The sequence below is a fragment of the Tiliqua scincoides genome, chromosome 1 (genome assembly GCF_035046505.1).
Source record: "Tiliqua scincoides isolate rTilSci1 chromosome 1, rTilSci1.hap2, whole genome shotgun sequence".
Classification (NCBI taxonomy): Eukaryota; Metazoa; Chordata; class Lepidosauria; order Squamata; family Scincidae; genus Tiliqua; species Tiliqua scincoides.
In genome coordinates, this window is record NC_089821.1 from 64,193,263 (window position 1) to 64,211,215 (window position 17,953).

The 17,953-nt window shown below is 43.0% G+C and overlaps 1 protein-coding gene across 1 annotated transcript in view; it reads right to left on the minus strand.

Moving 5' to 3' along the window:
• DAGLA (diacylglycerol lipase alpha) overlaps positions 1 to 17,953 on the minus strand; it is a 52,140-nt gene that overhangs the window by 10,167 nt on the left and 24,020 nt on the right. The window contains exons 9-15 of the mRNA XM_066632775.1: positions 15,838 to 15,994; positions 14,778 to 14,861; positions 14,550 to 14,627; positions 10,598 to 10,678; positions 7,944 to 8,086; positions 6,906 to 6,974; positions 3,348 to 3,420 (exon numbers count right to left, since the gene is read on the minus strand). Coding sequence (XP_066488872.1) covers positions 3,348 to 3,420; positions 6,906 to 6,974; positions 7,944 to 8,086; positions 10,598 to 10,678; positions 14,550 to 14,627; positions 14,778 to 14,861; positions 15,838 to 15,994 — 685 coding nt within the window. The remainder of the gene's footprint in view (positions 1 to 3,347; positions 3,421 to 6,905; positions 6,975 to 7,943; positions 8,087 to 10,597; positions 10,679 to 14,549; positions 14,628 to 14,777; positions 14,862 to 15,837; positions 15,995 to 17,953) is intronic.

Below are 17,953 nucleotides of genomic sequence, written 5' to 3' on the forward strand. Positions count from 1 at the left end.
GACAGATAGCGTAGCTGCAGCAGTGTTTCGAAATGGCATCTGTAAGTGATGTACGTTACAAGCAGCGTGTCGTCATTGAATTTCTCACTGCGGAGAAAGAAACTGTTGGGAACATTCACAAACGTTTGTGTACAGTTTATGGAGAATCTGCAGTCGACAGAAGTACGGTAAGTCGCTGGGCAAAGAGGGTGAGGCCATTAGAAGGCGGTTCGGCAGAGCTCCAAGATTTGCAGCATTCGGGGCGGCCATCCACGGCTGTCACACCTGACAAGATGCAGCTTGCTGATGTGCTCATTTGCGAGGACCGACGCATAACGACTAGGCAGTTAGCGCTGAAGCTGTCAATCAGCAAAGGAAGTGTGGATGCAATCATCCGTGCTCTTGATTACTCAAAAGTGTGTGCATGATGGGTTCCGCGCTGTCTTACGGTGGACCACAAATCTCTCAGAAAAAACATTTCTTCTGAGTTGCTGAAACGTTTTGAAGATGAGGGGGAAGCATTCTTGTCCAGGATTGTGACAGGTGATGAAACCTGGGTTCACCATTTTGAGCCCGAAACAAAACGACAGTCGATGGAATGGCGTCATCCTCAATCTCCACAGAAGAAAAAATTCAAAGCAACTGCTTCCGCCGATAAGGTCATGATCACTGTGTTTTGGGACTGTGAGGGCATCATACTCATTGATGTGATGCCAAGAGGCAGCACCATTAATTCTGAAGCTTATGTGAAGACATTAACCAAACTCAAGAAGCGCTTCCAGCGACTTCGGCCCCATAACAACCCAGGTGAATGTTTGATTCAACATGATAACGCTCGGCCTCACACAAGTTTGAGGACTTCGGAACACATCACTAAACAGGGTTGGACTGTGTTACCCCATCCACCCTACAGCCCTGACCTAGCTCCCTCAGACTTCCACTTGTTTGGGCCATTAAAGGATGCCATTCGCGGAAGACATTTTGAGGATGACGAAGAGGTGATTCGCACAGTGCAGAAATGGCTTTGTGACCAGAACATGGAGTGGTACCGACAGGGCATACATGCCCTTGTGTCTCGCTGGAGGAAGGCCATAGATTACGTGGAAAAATAGGGAGTGTAGAAGAAACATCATTCTTTCTTGTGTGTAAGTTTCATTGTGTTCAATAAATAATTGTTGAAGAAAAAAAATGTGGTGCATTACTTTCTGGGCGACCCTCGTATATTGTGATCTGCCACTGTAAATCCCAGGATGCCGATATGAAAGCTGTGCCACTGTTGTGTTCTTTGGGGCTGCCAGCACAAAAGGCTGGAGGCTCTGTCACCCTGACAGAGCAGGTAGGTTGGTGGTAAGTGCGGTTCGGGGTGGAGAGTGGGCAGACGGGGTGGTTTGGGGGAGGATCTCAGCAGCAGCAATGCACAATAAGATCTTACCCCCCCTTCCTTGCCCCGAACAATACCCGAGTCTCCTCTGACTTACACCAGCAAAATAGCTGGTGTACAAGAAGGCCCATTTGAGGCCAGGCAGCCTGATGGGAGGTAGTTAAGAAAAAGGTTTACTTACCTCTCTTGTGCCTTCTGGTCCTGCCCCCCCTCCCCCAACAGCATGCAGCAAGCAGTCCGGCAGCAGTACTGCATGCTATGGGTCGGCAGGGGATAGCATTGAACTTTAACTATTGCTATTCGCCCCAGCACAGTGTCTTCTCTAGTGGTTGTTTATTGGTGTTTCTTCTGTATCTTTTTATATTGTGAGCTCATTGGGACAGTGAACTATATATTTGATTTTCTCAGTAAACTGCTTTGTGAACTTTTTGTTGAAAGGCGGTACATAATATTAAACAAAAACAGTAGTAATACTGACCTACAGAATTTCATAATTTCAGAAATTATGACCTTTCAAAAAACCAAAACCTCAAAGAGGCAAAAAAATTCCAAAATGTATTGTTTCATAGGGAGTAAGAAGATTAAAAGGACATAGTCAAGATTTTTAGAGAGGTGTTACGCTCTTCTTGCTGGAGGAGAGGCAGGGACGGGGAAGAACTTTCCGGTACCATTTCAGTTTCAAGTATACATTCGACCAGCATTTTAAGGGAAGGGTGGATTGGGGAGACAGACTGAGAACACAGATTTGAATGGAGCTATGATGATTTGAAACAGAAGAAAAGAGAGAGAGGTTGAGAGTAAAGTAAGGCTGCCCATTCAAATCTCCAACCTAGCCCCTGCAATTTAACCCTGTGAGCCAGTGGAACTTACCCACAGGATGTGCATACTGCAACATTTCATTGTGAGTCTGCTCTTGTCAGTTTCTGCTAGCAAACTCAGAAAAAACTGGGCCACTCCAAACTAAGGTAGTAGTTTCTACATACTCTGAGACTGCCTGGGTGTGCAAGTACATTTGTACATTAAAAGAAAAAGAAGGTCTCTCTCCCCCAGCAAAAAGACAATTGTATGTGGACTGAGTGTCTCAGTGATCCCCAAGGACCACAAGACTTTGATATGGCAGTTGGAAATAAACCAAGAACAAAACATGGAGCAGGGGGAAGGAGAGGGAACTGACCTGCTTGAGTAAACTGGTGGCGGTGGAGAATAGTTTTGCACATCACATGTGCATATGAGAACCAGGGTGGTATAGTGGTTTGGGAGGTAGACCTGGAAGATCCAGGTTCAAATCCCCCCTCAGCCATGAAGCTTCCTGGGTGACCTTGGGCTAGTCACTTTCTCTCAGCCTCACCTACCTCACAGGGTTGTTGTGAGGACAAAAGGAGGGGAGCAGCTGTGTAGACCGCCCTGAGCTCTTTGGAGGAAGGGCGGTATAAAAATGTGAAAAATAAATAAATGTGAAATTTTACTGCCGTCATAATAGTACCTTGTTCTTTTAAGTTCATTTTCTTCCCAAAGTCCTGTATTTAATTCATACTTCCATTGAGTCAGACTTTTGCCAGAGCAATTGCACTGCCCAGAGAAAAATAGTTCTAGAGTTTGTATATCTATCTCTTTCCTAGCCTATGTTAAACCTTTTTTAAGCACAGTGTGATAGCCCTCAGAAGACTTCTTGACACACTGATGGCATATTAGTGCAATTGCACAAGGATCAATTGAGATAATATGTGAAACAGCTGAAAAACAGGTTCAGCTAAGTTTTGAACAACTTGAAACCAGGAGTAGTGGCCAAAAGGGAGAAGACAAAGCAAAAGGCTAGACAAGGGAGAACACCAGAACACAACTTACTGTGACAAAATGTCACAACTAACTGTGATGTTAATGTGAGATGACTCACTAAATGATCAAATACACCATCTGTATTTCAGCAATTCTGGGAATGTATATAATAGAAATAATTTCATTTCAGCTAGATTTGAAGTCTTCTTACCTTTGGTTTATTACTTCTCTGGAGAACATCAAGAAGCTGCCGACGAAATCCCTCCAGCTGTGAGAGGCCAATCCTGAGTGACAAAGAATATCAGATGCAATGATGCAGGTATAACTATTATGAGAATCATAAAACAGGAAACCAAAGAGAAGTGGGATGAGAGAAAATTTATTCGACGGTACATTATAAGGAAAGTACAGTGGTGCCTCACAAGACGAAATTAATTCGTTCCGCGAGTCGTTTCGTATTGCGAAAATTTCATCTTGCGAAGCGCAGTTTCCCATAGGAATGCATTGAAATTTAATTAACGCATTCCTATGGGCAAAAAAAGTCAGAACAAAGTCAAATTTGGTTTACAAAGTGTTTATTAAGTGCTCTTTAAAGGCATACTGTATTTTTCGCTCCATGTAAAGTGAACAGCAGTCAACAGTGGCATTAAGAACCATTATCACTGTCATTAACAAATGGAGAGACTTAAAGGTTTGAGTACTCTAGTTTTCTGGAAACCCCAAGAACTCACCATCGCCAGATTCAGAATTTATGAAGCTCATTTGCTCACAATCACTGACATCACTTTCTTCGCTGTCTTCCTCCCCCTTCCTTAGGGTGAATATGAGCATAAACTGGCATGAAGATCCTCCCCCTTCCTTAGGGTGAATGTGAGCATAAACTGGCATGAAGATCCCCCCTTCCTTAGGGTGAATGTGAGCATAAACTGGCATGAAAATCCTCCCCCTTCCTTAGGGTGAATGTGAGCACAAACAGGCATGAAGATCCTCCCCCTTCCTTAGGGTGAATGTGAGCATAAACTGTAATGAAGATCCCCCCCTTCCTTAGGGTGAATGTGAGCAAAAACTGGCATGAAGCACAAAAAAAAAATTCATCTTGTGAAGCACGGTAATTAAAATTCGTCTTGCGAGTCACCAAAAAATCGCAAAATGCTTTCGTCTTGCGAGTTTTTCGTTGTGCAAGGCATTCATCTTGTGAGGCACCACTGTACATACAAATGTGAAAGATGCTGTACTAAAAACAGTCTGTTAGAAAGATATGAGCAGGTGTGCTACATGTTGCTTACCTGTAAGTAAGGTCTTTTAGTGGTCATCTTTATGAACATTGTGGAAATCTGCGCATGCACCGAAATAAATTTGTTTCCCCTTGAGGAGGCGCAAACATGCTTTATGGCCTCCTAGGCCAAGGGACTTGGGCCAGCATAGGGCACAGTTTGGATTGCGCCCTTAGTTTTAGAATGGTATTTTGCCTTCTTTTTAGGGAGAGCCACAGTACCAGTGGGACTTAGGGAGTTTGTGGCACCCCTTGTGAGCATCATCTCAATCCCAGCAATTATTTGAAGAGTTTGTGCACTGTCTGACCCTAGCTACACTGTCTTCACCCTAGCTACAGGAGGGGAAAAGGAGTACAAGGAGACAAGGTAGGAAAACTTGAAAACTACTTTAAAAATGGCTTGCAGGCTTGCAGTGGATCACCTCCCTTCAGTAAGATAGGGTTGGATTGAGGCAACTGTCATCCCTCGCACTGAGGAGACTAATGGTTCCAATGGACCCTACCTCCAGGTGATGCGAGTGGGGGGGGGGAGCTTCCCGTACTGTAAGGAATGCCCCTTCCTCTGCAAGGGAAACATGGCAGGGCTAAATGACCTACTACTAACTAAAAAAAAAAAGTTTTACTTTTTGGGAAAACTAACAATCGCCAATACAAAGATAGAGAATAAAGTTGAAAACTGAGGTTAAAGCTGCTAGAATTCTGTGAGGGAGGAAAGATAAAGAGAAGCATTCCTCATTAAGCTGCCTCAGTGGTAGCTGAAAAGTAACTTGAGGCACACATCCTTGTCCAGTTGAGCAGGGGCAAAATGCTCGACCAAGTTGGAAACTTTAAAGGTTTGCTTTGTGTATGCACAAAATTCCACTACATTTGATTGCACAGAAACCAATCAGAAAAAACAAATGTGACAGTTCACAGTTAAACCGATATACTAGCCAAAGTAATAAAGTGATTCAGATTCTGAATCCCTCATCATAGTAAAACAAATGAATCAAAGGAGAATACAGATGTGTGAAGTGCCACTAACCAGGTCATCAGAGTTATACCACAGACACACAACTGAGACTGTTTTCATATAAAATAATATCTCGGCATTTTTAATCCAAAAAAAATTAAAATTGCACTACAGAAATACATAGGTCAGTGGTTCTCAAACTTTTTAGCCACTTTTTAGAAAGACGATCTGATAGGACACACTGGATATGAAGTCATTAACCTGAAAGTGATGTCATAGCCAGAAGTGACATAATCAAGCAGGAATTTTTTAGCATTCCTAGGCTGCAATCCTATCCACACTCACCCAGCAGTAAACCCCATTCACTATCATTGTTAAAAGCATATCCATTGTAGCCTGTTAAAAGTACAGATCTCCCCAGTTACATACCATGTTGGCACCAAGTCTAATATACTAAAACAAAATATTGAAATAAATGGGAACCCACCTGAAATTGGCTCTTGACCCACCTAATGGGTCCCAACCCACAGTTTGAGAAACAGTGACGTAGGTAATATGTGTGGATTTCTCCACCTCCACACAGAGACTGAAGCATACAGATATGACTGATTAGCCACAAGTCGATGGGATCCTGCTTGGACAAAATCTCCACTACACTAGTTTTTCACAAGGATAGTAAAGATTTAGGAGTCAACCATTCATGAACTTTATGCTAAGAGGATCCTACACATTTGTGTTGCTTGGAGTCTTTCAATTGTAATCTGCAATGATACATTCACATACCAATTTCCCAATCAACCACTTGAGATTAATTTGAAGTACTAGAACTTCTATGGATTAAAAATACAGTGGTTTACAACAACGATCTTGAGAGGCCAAAGAAATTATAAAACGGGTGAAATGTTAAAAGTAGCCAAGAAATAAAAATAGCCAAGAAAATTGTACGCAAGCCTGAGACAGTGTGAGATGAAACAGCACATAAGTAAGCAACAAATGACACAGTGTGCATAAATCAATACACAGTACGCAAGTGTAAGATGACACTGCTCACATAATACAAAGATGCTAGACAGGTGTGAGGTGACAACACTCATAGCTCAAGATACAGTGCACAGATGGGAGATGACACAGAAGGCATAGCCAGGAGACAGTTCACAGATGTAAGATGACTCAGGAGAGGTGACCTGGGAGAAAGTACAAATGTGTAAATGACAACACAGATAACCGAGATGGTACAGATATGTCAGATACCACAATAAACATAATTGTGGAATCAGAATATTCACCTTTTTCAGTCATACAGGCAACTAAGAGATAAGGAAGGGATATGCCAATATACAGGTATGTGATACATCAATGTATGGGTCCAAGTAAAAGATACAGCAAAACAGGTAACTAGGAAGAGAGGGACAAGCAAGAAGCACATGAGGATTGGTAAGTGGGACAATGAGACAGATGTGAACTGGGAACTTTCAGACAACAGACTGATAGCTTTGGTATAAAATGAGGAAACACTGAAATTAGTTACAGATTTCTTGACTTGCCTGGGGACTAGATCCTTGCCCAGCACAACAGCAGTCACAAACTCTTTGGAGTATTCCATAGCATCCTCACTAGAAGAGAAAGAGAAAAGAAGAAGCTGGTGGGCTTTCACGAGGAGAAAGGTACAATTCATGTTCTGCCCACCCCTTAAGACCATGTGTAGAGAGGCTCTGTATTCATACCTGCACTTATTGAAGTCTGACTAGTAAGCTAATGGGACAGGAATTTTTCCTAAGCTCTAGAATGCTCTCCTCTAGGAGGCTCATGTTTATTATTTATTTAAATAAGTTATTCATGTGGGTTTGTCCCTCCTGGCTTTTAAGATGAATTGTTCTAATTATGCTTTGTCAGTCTTTGTGACCAGGAGAGAGTGGTTTCATTCCACTTCTGCTGTATCAAATGTTTTAGTAACTAACTTTAGCAAATCACTTTAGTAAGTAAAAGCCCCTCCGTCCCCAGTGGCGGCACGATTGTTCCAATGGTGTGGTTGCAATTCCCCAGACCCCATCAAGACTTTCCTCCGATCTCAAACTCCCTGTGACTTTGAGAAACAATGGAACAGATGTTAAAGTTCTACATCTACATCTAAAGATGGCTTTAAAGAACAGACACTGTGCCAGTCTTCAATGTCTGGAAATTGGATATTTCTGATTCAGAGAATACATTGAACATTTATTTATTTACTGCCTTTATGCATAAATACCTTCAAAGCAGCTCACCTTATCTTAAAAAAACACATTATAAAAGTAATAATATAATAATACAATAAAATTAAAAAAACAATATAATAAAATCAAAACATACAATCATAAACACTGGAGATAGATCCCATAAATTTCTATACCTGACAGAGAAATCAATACTTCCTGTTCTAACTACACAAGTTTATATCTGTGCTCCTGGAAGCCATTTCCGGATCAGAAGCCATTTAAAGGGACTGTTTTTTAAAAGTGACTCAGTGTGGATGGCTGTGGCCATCCCTGTTGAGTCAAATCCGCTGATCCAAAATACACAGATGAAAATGATGGACCTGTACCTACCTCAAAAGCCCACCTGGGGGAGAGTAGGCATAGCACTTCAGAGTTGGGTACTGCGGGCGAAGCAGAAAGGACAGAATAGCAGCTGTGCCTGCCCCAAGAGAGTGGCCAACAACAATTAGACCATAGTGTTTTGTTCCTCTGCCCTGAAAAACAAAAACCAATTAGGTTTTGCAGGATCTGGCAATTGTTCTTCAATTAGCTAATACAAACAGGCAATGTCTTTGCTACGCACACTCCATCCACACTAATCTATTGTCACCTTCTATGTATTCTGGCACCCCAAGATATCCAAAAACTACAGCCAATATCTTGTAGAAATGTGGTTTTTATTGGCCTGATCCTCTGTTTGTATCTTTCAAGACAGGGTCCTCACTGATGATGATGATGATACAGGTATTTATATACTGCCTTTCTTGGTCGTCAGATTTCTCCTCAGACTTTATTCAAGGCGGTTTACAAAGGCAGGCTGTTCTAAATCCCCGTAGAGATTTTTACAATTGAAAGGTTCTATCTTCCAAGAACCACAACATTTCTGATTGATCTTTCTGATCTGGTATCACATTCTGGCCTCCAGTTTCCTCCCATGCAAGCTGACAAGCAGCTCCTTCATCTCTCACATGGAGGGCAGCCAAGACGCTTCTTCACTCACACCGAAGAGCAGGTGGAATAACTTGGCTCAGCTTGTCAGCTGCTTCAAGGTCTCACCATTCACGGTGACGGTGGCCTCGAACTAGCGACCTGCAGATGTTATCTTCAGGCAAACGGAGGCTGTACTCTCCGTTTGATAGACCAGACCTCCTGCCCATAAGAAGAGCCTTGCTGAATCTGACCAAGGCCCATCTAGTTCAGTTTCTTGTATCTCACAGTGACCCATCAAATGCTTCAGGGAGCAAACAAGACAAGCAGATATCTGTATCCTGTTCCCATTCACTTGCAACTGGCATTCAGATATGGGCCACCTCTAAAACTCAGAGGATACATACAGTCATTGTGACCTGTAACTTGTGATGGACTTTTCTTTCATAAATCTGTCCAATCTAGGCAAGGTGCCATCACCACATCCTGTGGCATTCTGTTTGTTCCCTATTGTCAGACTAAGCCAGCTCTATAGCTGAGTGGGGGCCCAAACCTATCCAACTTTCCAGTACTGGTGCAGCTGCAATGCAGCCTGGAGGTAAAGGAACAAATGTTCCCTTACCTTGAGGAGGCCTCTGTGACTGCCACCCCAACCAAAGAATGCAGCGCACGCCCCAGTGGCACTGCTGCACCGGCCCTGGAAAATTGGATGATAAATTTTCTGGAAATTTGGAAATTTGAAACTGGAAAATTGGATAGGATTGATGTCGCAAACTTAGGAAGGTTTGGGGTGCTCAGAGTTCTTGGTTCTCGAACCCTAAAGCCCTCAAGGCCCCCCTGTCCAGTAGTACTGCCACCACCCTGTATGTGCCAGTGCCTCAGTCCAGGGACACTGAGACCCTCTAGGCTTAACTCTATCCCTTGCAGGCACTGAGCTCTTTCTCCAATTAAAGCTTCAGTCCTCAAGTTACTAGACCTCAATGAGTACTTGGTAGCTTGCTGAACGGCTAGGCAGGATTCTGAACCTTTGTCCCCAAAAGACAATGAAACAACTTGGTAATAGAGATTTTAGTTTATTAAGTACATAAGGTTACATAAGGCAGCAAATGCTAGAGGCATAAACATCTAGGAAACACATCAGCAATAAAATAATAAAGCTAGCTGGCGATCTCTATTAATCCCTAACTCTCACCTAGGTCAGTTACTCTTGTAGATATTTTAGCTCCAGGCTACCTGTGAGGCCAGATGCCCATGGTGGACAATGGAGCTCCAGTGTGCAGGATCTTGCACCCAAAAACTCTGCCCAAGAAGGAATGGACACACCCCTTGGGGCACTCATTATTATACTTCTTATGCTAATAGTACTGAGGTGACTTCATACTTATTTAGACTGTCCAATCAGAAACTTGAGGACAGAACCTTCTCAGAGTGGGGCTGGCTGCATTCCATTCAGCTTGATCAGCTGTCCCTCAGTCTACTGAGGTGTTAAACATTCCAATGGGTTGTAATTCTTGTTGTTTGTTTACTCACATTCCTGCAGCTAGGAACTGTTAGCCACTTCTCCGTTACTGACTTAGTTTGGTTCAGGTTTCACATGCTAACCTAGGCCTAAACTGTACATATTCATGATAATTGGGCCCTAAGCAGGCAGTGAGGGCCAAACTGAGGGGTACCGGATTCGGTATGCAAGTTTGCTGCTGAGATCCATCCCCTCCTGCCAGGTCCCCTCCTCCTGCCTCCTGAACTGTCCAGTAACTCTACTGCTCTCCCATGACATGCCCCCTCCCCACACCAACATACTGGCACCAGCCTGGTCTGGTAGTTGTGGCAATGCTCCTCTGATGCTGTCCACTTTCCAGTGGCAGCTCAGAATGGTTTGCCAGTAGTGCATTGCATGCAGCATTGCAAAACCACTTATGACTGCGAGACTCTGTCCCACTGTAATAAAGCAGCCCATAGGACTTGGTTGTGAGTGCAGTTCTAGTAATTCAGACAGAACTTTCCAAATTAACCAGGGAAACATTGATGCAAATAAGAACCTGACTTCTTGACCACATTGTGCAAAAGTAAAAACTCACCAAATCACGCCCAAAGGCCTGAGAAAGCACCATCTCCTGCTCCAGTTTCTTTTTGATGTACTCAGCAGACAACACCATCCCCTAAGAGAAGATAGCAAGAATAAGGGGAAAAGGTACTTTGGCAGAGTAGTGCAGTCAACATAAGCACATACAGCATAACTGAAGTGACCAAGAACCCTTCAATATTTCATTCCACAATAAAGACTTACAAGTTCATTACTAAAAAATTTAAATGGGAGTTAATCAATTTGATTTATGTGGGATTTCTTATAATGCAATGTGTTTAGAAACATAGAGATTAAGTCTATTATTCCAGGACCTATCTACCAATATGTCACCAAATTGTAAGAAGAAATGACAGTGTCCTGAAATCTGAATGTATTTGTTTAATGGTGAGCTTACAATTCGGACTGCAAGTTATACAGTACTTAGCAATTCCACAGGTTAAAGTGTAATGATGAAAATAGCTTCAGTCAGGTTACATGCACAGTATGTGATGACTGATGAGCTTTTTGCAGACTAAAGAGGAAAGGTGGAAATGCTCATAACCTTATATTGGAATATAGTTACCAAATGGAATCAATCATCAAGACACAGGAAGGCACTGGCTGACATATTGATACCAAATGCTAAAATGGAGGAAACATCCTACAGGACATTTGAAGGAGCAGTGGCGGTCTGAGCCACTGTGATGCCTAGGAGCACATCTTCAGAGGTGCCACCCCAAACCTGATGCATCCCCTCTGGAGGTGTTCTGAGGGTTGGAGAGGCCACACGCAGCCTTCCCAGTTCTTCTAAGGCCTCCTGAGTGTCTTCAAACATCTCTTCTGGTTTATAGCTGAAAACCGGAGGTGATGTTTGAAGACACTCTGGAGGCCTTAGAAGACCACATGTGGCCTCTCCAGCCCTCAGAACACCTTGGGGGTGGGGGAGGCAGTGGGTGTAGGCAGCATGGGGTTGCACAGCGCGAACTCAAAGAGATCAGGTGGGGAAGTGCCACCCCTACCCCCCAATGCCACATGGGAACATGGGTTCCCAGACCACTACCACCCTGGTACACCATTGTGAATGAGTGCATTCAGCAGATGTGTATTTACAAAAGTGAGCTGACATTCTAACTACCAGAGATATTCTACTCGCCTAGGTGAGAAATTAATACCAATAAATCTAGCACAGATTGTCTCCCTGTCTTATATGCGGGTCACTCAGAGGTTAGGGCAGTTCAGGTATGTTCTGGCAGCCAGGAGAAGCCTGGAAGAGGTTAATGGGGCTTACTCCTGGGTAAGTGTGGATATGATTGCAGCCTTTGGGCTGTTTGGGAAATTTTTTTTTAAACAGATGGGAAAGTACTTGGCAGGTTGTTCTTTATTTTAAATAAATTTTTAAACTTAAACTTATGGCAAACTTTTAATTTATGTACTTAAATAATTAATTGATTTGATTTTGTTGTATGGCCCTAGGGGGTGGTAAAAATTTTCCTTGATGATGTCACTTCTGGTCATGAGATCACTTCCAGGTTAATGACATCAATTCCAGTGGGTTCTGACAGATTGTCATTCTAAAAAGTGGGTCCCAGTGTTAAAAAGTTTGAGAACCATTGTTCTATAGTAATTCATATGACCACAATCAAAAATATAATACATCTTAAAAAAATGTTTGGACAACATTTGACATTCCAAAAGGTAACAAACCAATTTCCTTTTTCTAATTAAAGAAAATTATTTTCTCCCACCTTTAAATCTAATTGTGTGTGTTGTTTTCACCATAAAGAGAGCATTCCATGCTGGTACATCCAGTCTTCCTCTAATATTCAGTGGCTGTCCTTTCACCTACTGGCTATTTTAAAGGTAGCTATTATCAACAGGTTTATTTCACTGTTCCCACTGGAAGTATCTTTTATGTAATCCAACACAACTGTTAACGCCTTCAATCCAGTGATTCTCAGATTTTGAGGGAGATTTACTACCTAAGTAAGTCTTTGCAGGAGAGGGCCGAGAGCAGCTAAGGGTGGTGCTTTTACTCATAGATTGCCAGCACAAGGTCCAGGAGATGCAGGGAGTCCCACACAGCCCTCTGCAGGGCTCCACGATGCTCAGAACATTCAAATGGAGCCATTGAAAAGCACCTCCTGGAAAACAGAAGTGCTTTTCAATTGCTCTGGTTGAACATTCCAAGCATCAGGGAGCCCTGCAGTGGACTGTGTGGGACTCCCCGCAGCTCTTGTACCTCATTCTGGCCATCTGTGTGTAAGAGCACCCCCTTCACCACCCTTAGTGACGTGATCCTAGAGATTGCGTCGCTGCCTCCCCCCTTCCGCCACCCCTGAAGGGATGGGGGAAGTTTTACACAAGCTGGTGGGTTGCGACCCACCAGTTTGAGAACAACTGCTTTCAGTGGTTCCCAAATGTTTTAGCATCGGGATCCACCTAAAAAAAAGTTTCACTTTACCAGCCTCTCAAGCCTCTGTGGCTATAATGGTAATTGGGCAGCAGTGCTCCCTGCAAACAGCAGGTTGTTTAACCCTAGATGCACATAACCTAGTCAGTTTTGCGACCTACCAAAAATTGGGTTGTGACCCATTGGTTGGCCATGGACCCACAGTTTGGGAACTGCTGTAATAGTGAACATTCTGCTCCATCAGAAACATATTTCCTAGTGCAGCAGCTTATAGGTACATTGGCTTTTCCCCCATTTCCATTAGAATCTAGTTTTCCATTAGATCAGGGGTCTCCTTTCAGTACAAAGGTTATATTGCATACTTTACACATGTTTGAGGACTGAAAAAACTCCCATCTCACATAAAATAAATAAATAAATAATAAAATTCAAATGAATGCTTAAGTTTTACTTGGATCTTGTAAATAGCATACAATATGATTTTATAAATACCAACCTTTCCACCTCACCCCATACATACTGCCACCTTCCTGAGTGGACACATCAGGAGGTTGCTGGTATTTTGCTACCCAATGAGGTTTGTTAACTTTTTTGTTACATGGGAAATGAATAAAACAACAATGTCAGGACATCTGCCCACAGCTTGATTTTTTTTGCCATATAAGCTGCAGCTTCACCACCCTCTCTCTCCCTCGCTTTTGCTGCCTCCCGGTCGATGCGCGAGGCTCAAAGCTGACCTGCCAAAGTCTACTCAAAGGCTTTGAGTCAAAGGCATAGGAGAATTTCTCTTCACTGAACAAAGTGCGTGATCATTGACTACTCTTCCTCCTCTGCTGCTGCTGGGGCTGGGCTTTCTTCTCTGGGGACTAAGTGAGGTGTAGCACTTTCTTAGAATGAGGGTGAGCACCAGCCAGACTCTGGCTGGGAGAACCTGCTGGGAGAATAGGTGGATGAGCATGGTGGTGGGGAAGCGTTGAATGTTTCAGCCTGCAGAAACCTACTGATGCGCTGAGTAACTGCAGAGCCTTGGGCCAGGATGATGCTTAAGGGAATTCCACAGGTGTAGAGTCTTCTGGGGCGATCTTCTATGGAAGCATCTCCTAGGCACAAGGCTTTGCAGTTACCCAGTGCATCAGCAGGTTAATGTGGGATGGAATGTTAAGGCTTCCCCGACACCATGCCGTGGACCAGGTAAAAATTTCTGGCAGGCCAGGTGTGGCCCTTGAGTCACAGTTGGAAGACCCCTGCATTAGATGGTCAGAGGAACTGTGTTTCACAGCCCAACAGTCATATGTGCTTATCAGGTACTAGTTCCTTACTTGCCAGTTCTTTTATCTGACTAGCAATGTTAACAATCGTGACTTCAGGAACTTTTCTAGCTTTTAAGTAGTAACAGGTTGCAATTATGTTCAATCATGTTGTGCCTCTCATGCAAAGATCAAGAATCATTTTAATCATTACCTTTCCGGATGAAATTCACCTTTCAAGGTGAATAGAGAGAGGGGGGGGATGACAAATTATAGTTTAATTGAAATTACAAGAGTGTTCTGAATACCTTGTGTCCAAGCCAGGTTCCATGGTGACCCTCTACTGGGAGTCGCTCAGCATCTCCAGTAAGATCAGTCAGAGCATCCTGGAGGGTAGAGAGAAGGGGGATCAGGGCTAAACTACAAAATTACATGAGTCATTGTTACAACTGTCAGTGATGTTGCAGATTCCTAGGAACAGAGCATGAAATGGCAGATGCTCAAAGGTGAGTGAACATAGCAGGACTCCAGGATACCTTTGGAGACAAAGTTCCTCGGATACTGATGACCACTTTCTTCTTCTCATGATCTACAGCCACATAGAAGGGAGTTTCATAGACCTGAAATAAATGCAGTATCATGATACAATAGTCTTGCCTAAAGTGAAGTATTTTTTTCACTCCCAATATGAAAGCGAAACAGCCAGCTCACAGATGGACACTCAGAGGAGAACACTCTCCACCCAGCTCCACCCTGCACAAGGATCTAATTGAAAGGATTTACTTGTAAAACTACTGGTGGTCAAGGGTGCAGTTAAGTGAGCTTGGGGTAGAGTGCAGTTGCCAAGTCCTTCTATGCCAGGAATGTAGGTGCTCAGGAGCGGCCTTTAAAACTCGTTTCCAAAGGACCTGAGCTGAGAATATTAGGTTCAGCAAAGCAAACTGAGAAATTTGCCTAGAGGCACAAGGACCAGTCTACTGTGCTCCCAGATGCAGATGGATGATAAACAAGGCAGCAGGTACAGATGGGTGGACAGGCAGGAGAGGTAAAAGATAGATGGATAGAAGGAGGGGAGAAGACTGATTATCATGCCCCCTAGGAAATGAAGTGGGCATTTATTTACTTCATTTAATTGGAAGAGGGGCCCTGGAAGGCACAGGTAGTAGAAATGGAATTTCTTTCTAGCACGCATGGGATTGCATCTTATGTCTGTTTTATTTATATGGAATATTTTTTAATCCCACATTTAAATGTTTATACATTTGTTTTAATGATTGCAATCCACTCCAACAGTACAATCCTATGCGCAGGAGGTTGCACCTTCAGTGGGCAGCATGCATGGGATTGGAGATTTAGAAACTTTGTTTCTAATGAAGAAATTTAAAGTTGATTCTTTTATTGTACACTAGGTGGCTATGAGGGCTGACATGATGAGCTCCTGCAATTCAACATTTACCACTACACCATGGCTGGTAATTACTTCAGACTCACTGGAAGATCTTAAAAAGGTTTCTACAGTTCTATTACCTTTGTGTAGTGTTCTGAACTACCTCAGAAATATTTCCCAGTAAGAATGAGCTCTCCTACAACTCTTACCGCATCATGACAGGAGGTGTACACAATGTCGACAGAAGTCATATTTTCATCAAGGAAGTGGCGACGGATGGCAATAGCATTGCAACCACAGCAGTTATCTTCCTCAATAGTGACACCAGGAGCATAGCGGGGCCGAGAAGGACAGAGGCAGCAGCATCTTTAAAGAAAAGGTATAAGTAATTACCATGATAAAACAAAGAAATATTAAAGAATGAGAATATAATCATTATGGACCATCCCCCCCTTCCAGGACCACACAATACTTCTAGAGAGGCACATGGAAAAATAGAACACCAGGGGACCAAATAGCATTTCTAATGGGGTGTGATGTCTACAGATGTGGCGGCCCCCCAGGTGGGACAAAGGGGCATCTAGCAAGGATTGCTGGGACAAAGAGGCTGTCCTGGGTGGGTGAGGAGCACGTTGACACCCATGGACAGACTCACAGGATGCTGATCTAGTGCAATTTATTTGTGTTATAGACTTAACGTTCATACATTGCCCTGTTGTATCACTGGGTGAGAGGGAATGGCTTTCTGACACAAGCTCCTTCTCTGTTGCAGGAGTTGTCAAGCTGGATCATCAGTGCAGGATGGTGCACTGCAATTAACAGTGGCTATGAGGAGGCCAGGGGTAAATGAAGCTCAGAACAGAGCCATGACCATACACACATGCATACACACACAAGGTTGAGAAACCCTGCTCTAAAACATGGTTTGGCAGATTAGGAACATACTATGCATTTCAGGCGCCTTCTTCCTCTCTCTTGCACACAGGTTTGTCCTCCTTTTCCTAATTTCTATACCCATTGTTATGACTTCTGAATTGAGCAATCTATGGCTAGCACTAACCAGGAATTACTTCCAAACCATATTTTCAACCACAGCTTGAAATGGGATTGTAAATTAAGGTTTGGAAGCAATTTCTGGTTAACACTAACCATAGTTTGCAAACAAGAAACAAGGGAAGGGAGGAAGGAATCTGCGCACAGAACAGGAGAAAGAGGTGAGTACATGAGTCCACGGTACATTCCTGATCCTCCATGGTTTAGTGGTTCAAGATTATGTTGTCTGAATTGAGCCACTGTTCCAGTGTCTCTCTCTCAGGGAAGGAGATGACATTCTTTCTTTTGATTAGAAGTAGCTGTACGTGTGAAGGGATTTGGATTCAAAAGGGTGATCTTTTTCATTCTCCAAACTTAGCGGAAATGCTCAGGGAGGAAGGGAGGAAAGAATTAAGTTCCCTTCTCCCAGAGCTGTGACCCTTACCCAAATCCTCTCCCCAGCTGGGGAACCTGAATATATTTCTCCCACCTCATATTTAGTCTGGCCCTAAGAATAGCATGTTAAATATATTATAACCACAAGGGGGAGTCACAGAGCAACTAATGATGAAAAAGGAGCACATTAATATCTGTGTTTTGCTCTCTATACACCTAAAGAACTTCTCTTAAGCCTTGACCTGCTGGGAGAATAAACTGTTCTAAAAATCTCAGACTTCTTCCATATAATCAACAAAAGTAAAGTAGGTCTTGGAGCATTGGTTACCCAAGTGCCTTCAAATTTACTATTTAGGAGGAATAGCATCTAGTCCGAGCACTCAGCTTGAGTACGTTCTGGCCCTGCCACCCAAGTATCTTTTGATATTCCTTTATAGATGCTGTATAATGACTGTTCAAATTAGTATTCTGGAAAGACAGAAGGTAGTGTCAATTACTTCCAATTACTAAATTTATATCTAGAAATGTGAAAACCATCCCTTGGCTTTTATGCTTCACAACTCTCGAATTGGTATTCCAGGTCTTCATGGTCCTTCAAAAACAGATTGAAAACACAATCTTATGCATGATTACTTAAAGCAGGGGTGCTCAAAGTTTTGGCAGGAGGGCCACAACATCTCTCTGACACTGTGTCAGGGGCCGAAAAAAATTTACATTTCAAATTTGAATAAATTTACATAAATGAATATATTAGAGACAGAAAATGAATGAATGAATTCAATCCAGTTTATGATTCCATTCACCCTAATAAGAGGGGGGGAATCTTCATGCCAGTTTATGATCCCATTCACCCTAATAAGGGGGGATCTTCATGCCAGTTTATGATCCCATTCACCC